Source organism: Aptenodytes patagonicus, chromosome 1, assembly GCF_965638725.1.
Source record: "Aptenodytes patagonicus chromosome 1, bAptPat1.pri.cur, whole genome shotgun sequence".
NCBI classification, from domain to species: domain Eukaryota; kingdom Metazoa; phylum Chordata; class Aves; order Sphenisciformes; family Spheniscidae; genus Aptenodytes; species Aptenodytes patagonicus.
The window spans coordinates 127,918,483-127,933,050 of NC_134949.1; the positions used below are offsets into that span (position 1 = coordinate 127,918,483).

Consider the following 14,568-nt stretch of genomic DNA (forward strand, 5'->3'; position numbering starts at 1 on the left):
AAGCCTTTTATCTCAGTTGACTGGGTTTGTCATTGGTATCAAAGAAAAATATTTGTCTGCTTTAGTCATCTGACCTCAGGAGTCTTCATTTTACACTGCCTGTGCAGTTAGTGGGTTGGGATAATTTCCTCTAGAGGAAAAAAAAAATTGTGGGATATTCAGATACTGCAGTGACAAAGCCTATAAGCATCTAAGAAATTTGGAAAGTGTTAGGAAAAAATAGATTCTTGAGGATTTTAGGCAGGCATCAAACTAAAAAATGTCAATATTTTATGGTTCTTTTGTATCAGACAGCTGCCACAAAGAGTGCGTGTTCCTCTTGGGAGTCCTGGTAAGGTGGTCATTCTGGTTCTCATGTCATTCCTGTACGGATTTGCAGCAGAACTAGACAGGGGCAGAGGGACGGAGGATGGCTGCGTTGACTTGATCTACCAAAACTTCAGGGAGAAAGACAAGGAGGAAAGAACAGCGGAAAGAAAAATATGGGACCAATAGCATAAAATTTTAAAAATTAGTAGTTTGAACATTCATGTTTTCTTCTGGAGCTGTATTGACTAGGATGCTCAGCCACCTTTGCATTACGCTATAACCTAAACAAAGGGTGTTTTGGCATTAGGTGTCCATTTCAGTTCTTGGCTAACGTAATTTTCAGAATTTTTCCCCAGGATTAGGTTTGTGGTTATGAGCTGCTATATAGAGATACAGCCTGTCCTTGAACAAAAGATACAGACATTCTTTACTTGGTTTACATAACAAGTTTTTGCAGCTAGGTTCACAGTCAAGATTCATTTGAGTAAGTTTTGTTCCTCTTTTGCCTGACCTGGCTATCTTAACATTTTGGATGTCAATTTGGTGGACATCAAGTCTTTGAAGGTCATAGCGTAAGTTAAACATTTCTGTCTGATTCAGTGTTTGATTTAGGCTTATCGTAAAACCCTTTTAAGGTTCTGCAGCTTTATTTGGATTTGATTTCTGGACAGATACCTGTTTGTCTTAATATGTTTGTGAAGTGTTTAAATAAGTGGCAAAGGGCATGCCTTCTGAACTTTGTAATGTGGAAAGGAGACACGTGCTTTTTCCTTTCTTCCCTTTCTCCAGAAGTGTTTCCGTTTAGTGTATATCATTTGAGCATTACTGCTTTCTATTATTTTGTTAGTTCAAGTAAGTTTTTACCACTTCACATACAGAACCACCCTATAATTGGAGTGGCATCGCTTAAAGAATTACTGTGTTTTTTCTGAATTTGGTGTGTGTGGTGACATCCAGATGGGGAGTAGATTAATTCAGACATACATGGTATAAAAGCTGAGATGGGTGCTCCAGAGGCTATGGATTAGCAGTTTTTTCTATTCTTTAAAAAAAAAAAAAATCAAGTCTTTAAATAAAACAATCAAAAAGACTTATTAGATTTGTAATATAAATTAGAGAAGTTATAGAATACATTTTAAAATTGTACATAAATATGTATAAATTTAAAATATTATATATCTATTAAATCTAATTAGATTAATATTATTTATAAAATATTTGTACCAGACAAACTTAATATAATAAAACACAGGATGCGCACTTCTTATTGTGTTTTAAGTGATAAAGGATGACTCTTTAATGTTGCTCCCTAGTTACCATCTCTATTGGGATATTTAGGTCTTATTTAATTCTGTTGATTCTAAAAGGAAAAAAAACCCTTCTCTAGAAGGCTGCATGGTTTTAGGAATGATAGGATTCCAAAATTACTTTTCTTTCCCATTTACGTGTATCCTTCCTTCTTTTCAGCTGTATCTGATTATCCTTTACACTTTAGCTAGGAGCTTCTTTCCTCCATTACTGAGGATCCTTTGAGTGAGGGCTTAGTGTTGAGATCCATCCACTGAAATGAATTTGCTGTGATACAGTTGTGCTTAGGCATCTGGCCACATTAGTCTATTTTTGCTGTTGTTGTTTTTTAACCCCCAAAATAAACCCCCCGAAACAACCAACCAACCAACAATCCCCAATCAAAACAAACATACAACCTGCCCCACCCCCCAAAAAAAACCCCAAACACCTACAACAAAATCTTTGAGGCAATTCTCAGACTTTTGTGCAGACTTTTGGGGTTTGCCGTAAGTTTGAATTCCAGGGTTACTTGTGGTTTTGGCATGTTTCATTCAAAATTCATAGAATTCAGTCAGATACAAGCAAAAAATCCTGTAGTGATATGGTTTCGGGTTTTTTTTTTATATTTTGGAAAGTAGATCATGGGTGCAGCAACTACTAATGCTTCAGAGGCATGTATAGAGAACAAAATGAGACTTCTACCATGCTCAAGGTCTGTTGAGTCATAGGAATCTTGCACAACACCACTCCAAAACTGGAGGGATCTTTCAGGATTTTTTGTTCTGTTATTTGGGAAGGTTGTGCTCTTACTTGTCTGCTTGCTGTGAGGTGGTCCCCTCCCACCCCGCAGTCCAGTAGCAAGCAGTTAACAATTTAATGTGCATCTTGCCAATCTTATGGTCCTTAAAAGTCCTTACTACTAACTAGTCTTGATGTTTGTCCTGTGTCAGTGCTGTGCTAGTGTTGCCTGCCAATAACTTCATTTTTAGTGTCCTTGACTCAAGCAGCTCAAATGTGCTGATTACAGTAGATGCAGGGTCTAGGTGAGCGGAACCTGAAATGTTATAGCCCTTTGGGTGTTTGTAGTATGTGGTAGCAGTGTTTGGTCTGTGTTCAAAAGATAGCCAATGTATTTTGCATTGAAGGTCTGTTCTCCCTTTTCTTCTAATCCTGGAGGATAGTCTTGCCTTGATGATAAAACACATTCTTACGTGTCTTTTATATGCCCTCAAAACCAATGCAGGAGGAAAAATTGGCTGGTTTTAAAATGAATATACTTTTCTTAAGCTGATAATGTGATGCGGTTGTCTGGAATAGCAGGGTGCTTAAACATTATCATTTAGTAGCTCCTCTGTATTCTGGGGTAGTCCTTTTTACTCAAGATGTTGAATTCTGAAACTTTTTTGTGGCCTACATTGGATTTTTAGGTGCAGTATAGAAAAAGCACTTTGTTATGCTCCAGAGGTAAAATACATAGTTCTTTCTTTCAGTCGGGCTCCAAGCTTCATGGACTGTCATTTTGATGTGGTCATCATGCTGTTGCTAAATCACTAAGCTATATTTCCCTTTCTATGGGCAGTAATGAGTTGCAAATCAAGAGACTGTTCTCCATGGCCTAGCTCATAGACATGTTGTAACTTGGTATAAAACAGCATTAACAATATGACTAACACTTGCTTCGGTATTCATTTTAGACATTTGTTTATAGTCTTAAGTAAGATTTGGTATGGTACACTTAATTCAGACAGAACAGGATGAAGGTGAAGAGTCAAGAATAAAGTGTTTAGTAGCTTTCTGGAGACTTAAGGCTAAAGCACTAATAATAGAGTGGGTTTTTTTGTTTGCATTTTGTTTTTTAACTGTTCTAGGAAATTGTATCACTGAATAATAGCTATTGTGGTCAGACATCAGAAGAGCTGGTTTTGCTTGTTCTGGCATTTAATCAGACTTTAAATTTTTTTATTATTATTATTTTTATTGTGCAGTGATAGAATTATGCTGGTGGCTGCTAATCAAAATAGTATATATGAGAAAATTGGGAAGAGGGTTCCCAAGATGAACTAAAGCGTTCTAAGCTACTGTGGAGGTGATGCCTGGCTGTGTGTCAGGAGATGGATGAGATTGTGTGGTGGGAGGGAGAAGAAAGGATGTCAGGTTCTTCTCCAGCCTTAGCTCCCTGTTCCACAGGAAGGTAAGAAGGTCTTTCTGTTCAGGTTGGGCTGTGCGATGGCAGATGATTGTAAAATGGAAACGGGTGGAAAACTACCAGGAAATAGTGGAATTGCCTATATGCCTGTTAAAATCTTAATTGGAAAATGTAGCTCTTCAGCTCAAGAGATCCTGGGGAAGGGCGGGGGGAGGAGGGGCAAGAGTAGAGTGCCTCCATAGGAGGAAATAAAGGATTTTTTAGAATTAAACAGTCTCTGGTAGAGGAGAATGCAGCCAGTCAAAGACAAGGCAGTAAGGAAGAAGTAGAGGGAAGGGAGCAATAGCTGTGACAACTCAGGGCAACACGCACATGAGAGATTTAATAAGCAATACCATTAAACTAGTATGGGCCAGCTCATTCTCCCAGATTTAGAGAGTGCACGTGACATAACAGATTTTAGAACTATGATCAGATGCAGTGGCAAATATATTTTTGACCTTACTCCCTTCTCATTTGGATGTGTCCGTTTGCCAGATGTCAAATGCTGTGTCTTCTGTTTAAGTATTATGAAAGACTATTTGGGCATTATGCATTGGCTAGTATGGTCAACTGGTCAGTTTGGATTCAAACATGTCTGACGAAGTACCTTGTTCTAGAGTTTACCATCTCTTTGCTCAAAGATGCTGATAACCATCAGAAGTTGGAAGAACTTACTTTAAGCCTGTCTTTTCCTTGTCATGTCCTCCCTGTACCTAAAGGATAAGAACAGAATTTAAGAATTGATATTCATAGGCTACTGATAATATATTTTTTCGTATGGTAGACCCTACATTTTGTTCCATCTTGTATATAAGTATATACTTGTATATAAGTATATACTTGTATATACTCCAATGGTGTTGCATTTAATGCAGTTGTTCAAAGCCCAAGTGATTAAAGCCTAACCACAGATCTGTGTGTCAGTGTAGGGCCAGCTCCACCGTGTTAACAGACCTGATGTTTCTGAAGACAGCAAGAACAGCGTGGAGGGCAGGGAGCTGCTTCGTGTTAACAGCAGTCCCAGAATAAGGGGGAGAGAGGAATCAAACCCAGTAAAGCACAGAACATGTGCTAATGCTAATTTTCTCATGGTAGGCCCAGCTATGGAAGGGATGTGAGCCACTGTCTAACCAGTCTTCTGGTTTGTGAAGGCTAAATTCTTGAGGTTTTTTAAATATACTTTGTTTAGCCAATGATTCTGGCTAAGGAGTTGCTTGTTTAGTTTTTAGAGTTGGATCAGCTATGTGGATGATACTCTCTTTGGTATATGGATTATGTAGCTATGTGGAAAATCATAAAAGGAAGTTATAACAGTATATGTATTATGTGCCTTGTTAAAGTGTTGTATTAGGTCGTGAGAGCATGTGATTTTAAAAAAGTCTAGTTCAGTGCTAGACTCCAGTTTTCACATAGCAGACAAAATTGCATCTTTTTATTGAAACAACAAACCATTAGTAGTGTAGCTTATTCATCTCTTTTCTAGAATTTGCACATGATAATAGATTAATGCCTTTTACTTTTAGGTGCTGGAGATCAGAATTTATTTACTTCCTTATATCCTACACTTTCTCAGCAGCTTCCTAGAGAACCCATGGAATGGAGGAGGTAAACTTACATTTTATTCTGTGATACTCTTTCAGTGTGTGTTTTTAGACTTGGGAAAGTGTGTATTCATTGTGCTCTGAGAAGCTCTTACCATAAATTGAGTTGAATATAGCAGCTGACTTGAGGAAAGGAGAACTTAGATAATTAAGGTAAACGTTGTTCAGTATGATCATTTCCACTCAGCTATGTTGAACTTCACCTAACGAAAAATGATAGTAATGCTGTATTTCTCTTTTTGGTTTTGTGGTTTATGGCTTTGTATTGGTGTGTGCTTTGATGTGCTTTGGCAGCCATGTTCTGAAAGTGACATGCTTTCTTCTTAATGAGACTATAGGTAGAACTTATGTGGAATTAGATGTACTTTCCTGCAAAAAGTTTGGTATGGCACACTGTTTTCTGATTGGAAAAAAATATTTTGGGAATTTTCTTATTTGGAATTTTTTACTTTTAGAGGTCCTAGAGATACAGAAAATCTTTTAATGAAAGCTGAAAAGCTTCTAGCTCCTCTTCTTGCAAAAAGGAGCATCTGTCATTTCAAGTGATACCAAATTTTAGTTAACTTTATACAAACTGTAGTAAGCGTAGTTTGTGAGTTTCCAATACTGGAGTGTTTCAGTTTATTCCTCTTCCCCAAAGTGTTCATTTTTGTTTTCTGCTATGTATGTCTTGTCCACTAATTTCAGTTTTTAAACTTTGTAGGTCTTATGGCCGTGCTCCAAAGATGATTCATCTAGAATCTAACTTTGTTCAGTTTAAAGAGGAGCTACTACCCAAAGAGGGGAATAAGGCCCTTTTGACGTTTCCCTTTCTTCATATTTATTGGACAGAATGTTGTGTAAGTATTAGGAAAACATCATGAAAAACTGAGTACTCAGATTTAAAAATGAAATTGTTTTGACTTTCTACTTGTGCTCTCTGGTATTTTTCATTTGCTTTTCATGCTTATTTCAACAATTAAGTCTGCATTGCATAAGCACGCATACCCAATATTACTGGAAACAAAACTTGGTCAGTTTGAGTACTTTTTACCATAAGCAGTATTTCTTTGTAATGTTGCTTGATGCTTAAGAGGACAGGCTTTTGAATAACCTATTTTCAGTACTTTGTCACGAAAAAAACCAACATCTAACAGTGTTACTACAGTAGCACAGCACACTTGCTTCATAATATGGAAATGTGGCCAGAGTATTTCAGTTATGATCTATTCACGAGGTTAAATCTTAAGATACATATTTTTTCTTTGGTTCATCTTCTGTATATGTCAGGTATTAGTACATGTCAGCAATCTAAACTGGGCAAGTTTTGGAATGTCTTAATCCTGTTTATCTACAGTTCACTGCTTTTTGGTTGGCCTCTGTTAGGAATTAATTATCCAGTTGAAGGACAAAGGTGACATCTGATCTGTGACCAATCAAAAAGTATCCAGAACAGCCTTAAGAGTTGTCTGAATTGATCTGTTTAAAACCAACCCAGAAGCCAAAAAAGTGCCAAACAATGCTTCTGTGGTTTTTTGATTGGTATGAAAAAGCTTTTAAACAGATTAAGATTTGAGCAGTTAGAAGGCACAAATATCACACTTCTGTTACTAGGTGAGAATAAAACAGTTCAGCTTTGTAATTTCAAACATGTTTTTGTTGTAAAGTTCAAGAATGTGTAAAATAAGAGTTTAAATTATGTTTAAAAATCTTAATTTCAGTAATCTAAAGAATGATAATATACCAACTACTAAGATAAATTTACTGTTAACCAAAATACTAGAAATAAATTAAATTCAAAGACCAAAACCTTACTATACTTCACCTCATTCGATTTCTTTCAGTAAGTGAACTTACTGTCACTAATTCTATTTGATGTGTCTTTCTGTTTGTCTTCTGTTGGAACAAAATTTGCCTTTTGAAATTGTTTAGAATGTCTGTTTGATTTGATGATTCACCACTTCTTATCCCAGGACACGGAAGTGTACAAAACTACAGTCAAGGATGACATCACCAAGTGGCAGAATGTTCTCAAAGCTCACAACTCAGTGGACTGGCTAATTGTGGTAGTTGAGAGTGATGCCAAGAAAAAGAACAAAACAAATATCCTTCCCCGAACCTCTATAGTAGATAAAATAAGAAATGACTTCTGTAACAAACAAAGTGACAGGTAAGCATTCTTCTACTTGCAAACATTTTAACTTTTTGACTAGTGTGCTGATTTAAGAACTCAATACCCTATGTAACAGGTTCCTTGCTCATTTAAGGACTTTCCTTGATGTCCAGCATTCAAACTGATGGTGCCATAAGGCCTATGCTTTGAAGAAGGCTGACACAAGGAATAAAGGGAGAAGTTTATTTTCAGTTCTTCCTGGATTCGTGGTGGCTTTGAAATGTGTTTCAAAAAGTTTTCAAGTATCTCCTCCTGGCTAAGAGAGGTTTAAGGGGAACAGTGTGGTAATAACCAGTTTTTGGAACTTCAGAGTTTTTTGTTTGCTTAGGTGCTTGCAAAAATGTTACCAGAATTACAGGTAGTGGGAGTGCGGTGAGAGGGCAATATGAAGCCGATAGGGCTTATTTTTTTACCATTGTACTTTCTGCCTTTCACTTAATCACCTTTCCGCTATGAGATAATTGACTTAAAGCCAGTTTCTTCAGATGTTTTTATTCTAAGGAAAATAATGAATATATGACACTGTTTCTGCTTTCATTAAAGTCAACAAAATGCACAAATCTTAATTTGAAACCAACTTTAATAGATACTGCCTTCCTTATTCTGAAACATTGCACTGAATCTATTAGATACTACATTTTTTTATTTTAACCTTAAGAGTTAACTTTAAACAGGAGATTTTCCCCCTAAGAATGAGTGACAGGATAAACATGAAGTTTAAAAAAGTAGATGGAAGCACTCGTTGTACCTTGCTGTGAGCTGACAGTGACTGGCAGGTCAGCATGTTATAAAACGCTGTACACTGGCAGCACTTTCTTTGTACCTAGACAGTGTTTGGTATATTACAGGATTATTTGGGCAAATAGTTTGAACACCTCTGATTCAGTTTGCTTTTGGTTTCTAACTGATTGATTGGCTTGGTTTAATCATTTTGCCATAGGATAAGATGACTTTCTAACCAGAAATGGTGTTTTACTTGGATGAGAGATTTTCCTGTCTTTAGAGCTATCGATAGCTTTTTGAATGTTACTAAATTGTGATAGAAAAGCTGAGGAAAGAAAATGCTCTAAAAAAAGGCTGATTTATTTGTGAATTAATGGGCTCTGTTTATTTATTTATGTATTTTCTGAGAAATATAGAGGAAGTTTTAGCACATAGGATGTGTAAGAACAAATTGAGATACTGTAAGAGTATATTATGGAGGATTATTTTAAGTGACTTAGGAAAGGCTGACTGTATGTGATCTAATGGATCTTGATTTGTACCTTGCATAATCCCTGCCAGGAGTAACTATAATTACCATTCTGCTGATTTGTATTGCTAAGCAGACTACTTTTTTTTTCTTGGACAGCTACAGCATTATGTTTAAGTAATTGGAATAATATATCCATTATTTGCTTCAAAAAAGTAAAGCTTTTACTTTTACACTTATAGTACTTATTTTTATAAGTATGTGTATATATATAAAAGTATATATATTTTTATATATTTATATATAAGTACTTATAGTACTCATATTTTACTTTTACACTTATAGTACTCATTTTGTGGAAAACACTTAACTCTTCTCATAAACTATATCACAGACTTAAACATACCTGGAAAAGTTTTTAAAAAGCCACCAAAACCCAACCAAACAGAAACCCCCCCAAACCCCAACATACCCACCCCCAAACAAACAAACATAATGCTCAACCTTGGTTTTTTTCCTCTGATTAGTGTTGAATGAAAAACGAAATTTTGTTCACTCTGAATCTGTCAGGTATGCACAGTATTCAGCTGTGCATTTATATGTGAATTTTATGTTTACCTCCTCAAAAATAGTTTTTATCAATCTCTTTACAGATGTGTGGTACTTTCCGACCCTTTGAAAGACTCTTCCCGTTCTCAGGAATCTTGGAATGCCTTCCTGACCAAACTCAGGACGTTGCTTCTCATGTCTTTTACCAAAAACTTAGGCAAGTTTGAAGATGACATGAGAACTTTGAGAGAGAAAAGGACTGAGCCAGGGTGGAGCTTCTGCGAGTATTTCATGGTCCAGGTAAGAGTCTCTTTTTACTGAAGAAAGTACTTGAGTCCTAGTTTTAATAATGACTTTTTTTGGTTGTAGCTGGCTTTCTGGTACTTTTAATGTTCAGCTCATTCTTTGAGGGTTGGGGCAGGAAATATGAAGACTGGTATAAAAGCAGCATTTTTAGATCTTGTTTGCAGCAGGTTTGTGTTACGTTGTAATACAGTGCTATTACGGAAGCAGAATCTTTTCAGGCTTGTCAAAGTTTTATGAACCTCAACTGAAGCAAACAAATTGCATCTAGAAGGTGTTTCAGTAGTTGCTCTTGAATTTTGAGTAAATGTCCCATTAAATGTCCCATTACTGTGCCTGTGCAAAGACACTGAAACTTGTAATTGGTATTTAATATGAAAGTTGCTATGCTTTCTTTGTTTAGATTATTATCAGTATGTATGGAGATGATTTTTAGAAAAGTGTCTATTTTGAAGTAATCCATATAGAGAATGCCTTGAATTCAGTTTTTTTTAGATTTCTAAATATGTCTTTGTTTTAGCTGATATAGAGAAAAGCAAGAAAGTCTTGTCCAATAGAATTAAAGGTCTTGATTCCTTTGGAATTTTTTGGTCCCTGTACGGTGCCGTTCTCCACACCAATTCCACCTCATCTTCATGTCTCCTTTGACTTCATGCACTACCTCTTGCATATGATATATCTAATTCTCAGACTTTTTCTACTTACCACTTTGGCTCTCTTCTCTGTGTACAACTGAATCTTTATTGATACTGCAGTTAGTGCCTTCACAGTGTAAACAGAGGGGAAAAAATTATTACTATTATGGGAGATGAGTCTTCAGCAATTTTTTTTTTTTAAACTCGAACTTTTAATAGATATATGAACAATATCTTGTAGTGAATCAGGATCTGGATTCACAGCAGAATTTACTGGCGTAGCTGTATGATTTAATCTTCTTTTGTGAACCTCCCTGCGTTAGGAAGAAATGATGCATCTGCTACAATGGCAGGTTTTCCTATATGTGTGAATACTGGAAGGGGAAGAATGTTGGAAAAAGTAGTTCCCGGAGCTCTGTGTGTGGATGGGGGCAGGTGGTAATACCAGACATGTCTAATATGAGTAACATGCTCCTTGTATTGCTTGTGTGTCAAAAGGAAGAACTGGCCTTTGTCTTTGAGATGCTGCAGCAATTTGAGGATGCGCTAGTGCAGTATGATGAACTGGATGCCTTGTTTTCTCAATACGTTGTCAACTTTGGGGCTGGCGGTAAGTGTCTTAAAATGTTAAATAAATGTTAAGTCTATTAATTTCTTCACTATGCTTCCACTAAACAACCCAGTGCTTTGGGTACCATACGTGTACATGGGAGAAAAAGATGGTACATTGCAGTGAAGATGCACTAGGCAGTTTGTGCTCTTGTTTTATGCTGTATATAAACTCAAGTGTACATCAGTTACAGTCTATTAAAGTTTTGTTTTTCATCTCTGAGGCTTAGAAGCAATTTTTAATGAAAACCTGCGTTTTGCTCTTACTCGATGATAGTTACAAACGGGGCCCTGAAACTCTGTAATTACCTAAGTATTGATCTGGCTGAGATACAGTTGCTGTTTTCACAGCTCACTGCTAAGTTATTCGATAAAGAGCTTCCTGGAGAAATGCATTCAGTTTTGCCTCAAATTACATGAGACATTTGGTAATCACTACAAAACTGAATAGAAATACGTGCTTAATCTGCACTAGAGAAGATTTAACTTTCTCGTTAAGAAAAATTAGTGTGCAAGAAGTATCAAATAACTTTAAACTGTTCTAATGAGCTAAAGCATATGTTGTTGTATAACAGATTTAATCAGGTATGTGTTACGAATCTGGTAAAAATATAGTGCAGGAGTAATTGCAGTGAAATATATTTGTCCTGACTGAACCTGATGCTATACCTGAAAGTGGGGGCACATCTATCCACGATGGCTGAGTAAGAAATACTTAAGTAGATAAAGCTTGTTTGTTTTGAACTTCATGTAGGCTTAATTGCAAAAAAATACTTCACAAACTGATTGCCGCTATACTAATAACAACTATGCAATTAAGACAAAATGCCTATGGGGTTTGAATGTTCTGAAGTTCAGTTATCTACTTAGCTGTGGAAGTTCTGCTGGTTTTTTGTTTTGTTTTTGAAGTTAAGACATTAAGTCGTTTATCCATATGATAAACTTGAGAAAGAATAAGCCAGCTCGCAACCTCTGGAAGGGAGGAAGAAGAGGCTTTGATAGAAAGCAGTGGTTGATTCTTGGTTATTAACTTTATTTACTTAGATGGTGCAAACTGGCTGACATTTTTTTGCCAGCCAGTGAGGAGCTGGAATGGTTTAATTCTCCGAAAACCAATAGACATGGAGAAGAGAGAGCTAATTCAGAATCAAGAAGCTACTCTACTGGACTTGCGTAGTTACCTATTTTCTCGTCAGTGCACGTTACTAATCTTCCTGCAGAGGCCATGGGAGGTTTCCCAGCGAGCATTGGAGCTTCTTCACAACTGTGTGCAAGAACTCAAGCTATTAGAAGTGAGTCAGTGTAATATATTCCATTTTGTGAATGATTTTATCCAATGATGATCTAACAAGGTTTTTGAAGTTTAGATGTCAGTGACCAGAATACAGTAAGCACTGCCTGTGAGTTATCAAAATTATGCTGTAATAAGAGATTGTAGCAGTGCTACAGTTGAATGTTTCATCATGAGGATGTCTTCAGAAAGAAATTTGGAGACATCATATCCGAAAACCAAACCTGTATTTAGTTAAAATATTCTAGTCTTCACCTGGAAAGTTAACTTCTTTAAGCTGGTAGATAATTTGTCTGCTTCTTTCCTGGATTTATTACCAGTCTCTTGAACTGTAGTTCCCATCATTTAAATCTGTAACAGTGTTGTATGAAGAAAATAAGGTAGAGTGGTTAATATGCTGATATGCAGGCTAGTAGTCTGTAATAAAAAGCAGTTTTGAACTAGAAACAGTATCTACAGTAGGGCTTCTTACTGCCATGCAAGTTGGATGCTGCTTTGATCTCCTTCTGTAGTTCTTACTTTTTGATTCCTTTTGGTGCCCAGTAAATGCTTTTCTGTTTTACTCACATGTCTCTGGCTATCTCATCCAATGACAGAGGAGAGAGAGAGAAACAAGTGACAGTGCTCAAAGCTTTTTGTCATGTTGCATGCCTCCATGCTTTACCCCTCCTCCCTCCATACTTTACCTTCTGCTGGTGTTTTTTAATCCTCTAAAGAGGCTTTATCAGGGATGATGTACACTGATCATCCCCCATGTATGACCACAGATGTCTATGAATTGAAATACATCTTTAAGAACAGCATAGTGTGCATGAAAATGTTTCTGGATTTCACCTTGTGACTCATCCATGTCCTTAATGCTGTGGGTGTCTGGTTCTCTTAGTTTTGTCTGTGCTATAATAACAGTAGCTGCTAACTTTTGCCTGTCTGACATTGTGGTAGTAAGTTCCATCTGTTCATCTGCATTTAAAAACAGAAAAATCTACTTCAGATGCGTTGCCGAAACCTCATGTATTCTAAAACTAACACGTAGTTATGTTTTGTGGGTGTGGTTTTTTTTTTCTTTCCAAAATAAACACATTCAGCCTTCTAAACCTCTGAAGGTACTTCCTGCAGTTCCCCTTTAGCTCCACCCCAAGTCTGTCCTGTGCCTCCAATGTTTGGGGCTCTTCTCTGCATTGTCTCTTATTTCTGCTGTTTCTGTCTTCATGTGGTGATTCAAACTGAATGCAGGTGTTCAGGCTGTGAGACAGTGACATTTATTTGTGCATACCATGTGTTTCTCCCTGTTGTGATCTTTTTTCTTAATACAGGCAAACCTCTTGATGTGGCTTGACACCACTGAACACATAGCGGAAATCTAAACTACTCTGTTCTTATGACCTTCATCTTCCTGAAAATTCTTTCAGAATTCAGTTGGGTTTTGTTTTTTTTTTTCCTCAAATGCATTGTGCTTGTATGTTGAACTTTCCTATCACATCAGTCAATTACCTGGTTTATTATGGGTTTCAAGACTTTCACAGTCTTTCTAAAAGGAGTATTTTTGCATTGTTTATGAACAGGATTTTGAGACACCATTATTGTCATTATATTCTAGATCTTTAGTTATGCTCATTTTTATCTTGATTCTTGAAATATTCTAGTGTCAAACTCTCCGGTCTTTCTCTGTCATGTCCTGACTGATAATCCCTTCTTGGTCTCCGTCTCCCCCACCCCCCCAATCTGTGTCTTTTTGTTTGTTTGTTTTTATCTCCATTCTTCAATTAATTTTCCATGACAGTTGTCTTATCCTTTGATTAACAAACTCATTGTTGTGAAGGAAACGTAGACTAATTTCTTTTTTTTCAGGTTTTTTAATCTACTTATTGTACTTTTAATTTCAGTCTCAGTTAGATCTGATGTCTCCTTAGGAAAGTAGTAGCATATTTACAGAAATTTTTCCTAACTCTGCTTTCCTTAGGCTTAGTTTCCAAATTTTTGGAATTTTTCAAAGTAATAGTACTTATTAGTCCTCTTCCTTCTCTTTCAACTTGGTGAATGTATCAAGTCTAGTTAATATAATGACTGTTTAGTTGCTTAGCTGTCCTTGTTTCATGAACTAATAAATATAAATCATTCAGGAGGTGGTAAGAGTTGGCCTGTTTTTTATGTATTCTTAGAGTAAGCTCTTCCAAGAGGCTCTGCTATGTTGTATCAAGAAAAGTATTTTGCTGAAGTATTTTCTCATCTGACTAATGTTTATTTCCCAGTTAATTTTATCTGTTCATCTTCAGGTCTCTGTTCCTCCTGGAGCTTTGGATTGTTGGGTATTTTTGAGTTGTTTGGAAGTCTTACAAAGGATAGAAGGCTGCTGTGATAGGGCTCAAATAGATGCAAATGTTTCCCACACAGTTGGCTTATGGAGCTATGCCACTGAGAAGGTAAGCAAATGAGGTGTTGCAGTTGTGGT

General features: G+C 36.5%; 1 protein-coding gene across 1 annotated transcript in view; it reads left to right on the top strand.

The window, feature by feature from the left end:
- Nucleotides 1-14,568, top strand: part of TRAPPC10 (trafficking protein particle complex subunit 10) — a 46,424-nt gene that overhangs the window by 5,352 nt on the left and 26,504 nt on the right. The window contains exons 2-8 of the mRNA XM_076354953.1: nt 5,311-5,392; nt 6,092-6,227; nt 7,341-7,537; nt 9,386-9,581; nt 10,718-10,829; nt 11,873-12,120; nt 14,393-14,539. Coding sequence (XP_076211068.1) covers nt 5,311-5,392; nt 6,092-6,227; nt 7,341-7,537; nt 9,386-9,581; nt 10,718-10,829; nt 11,873-12,120; nt 14,393-14,539 — 1,118 coding nt within the window. The remainder of the gene's footprint in view (nt 1-5,310; nt 5,393-6,091; nt 6,228-7,340; nt 7,538-9,385; nt 9,582-10,717; nt 10,830-11,872; nt 12,121-14,392; nt 14,540-14,568) is intronic.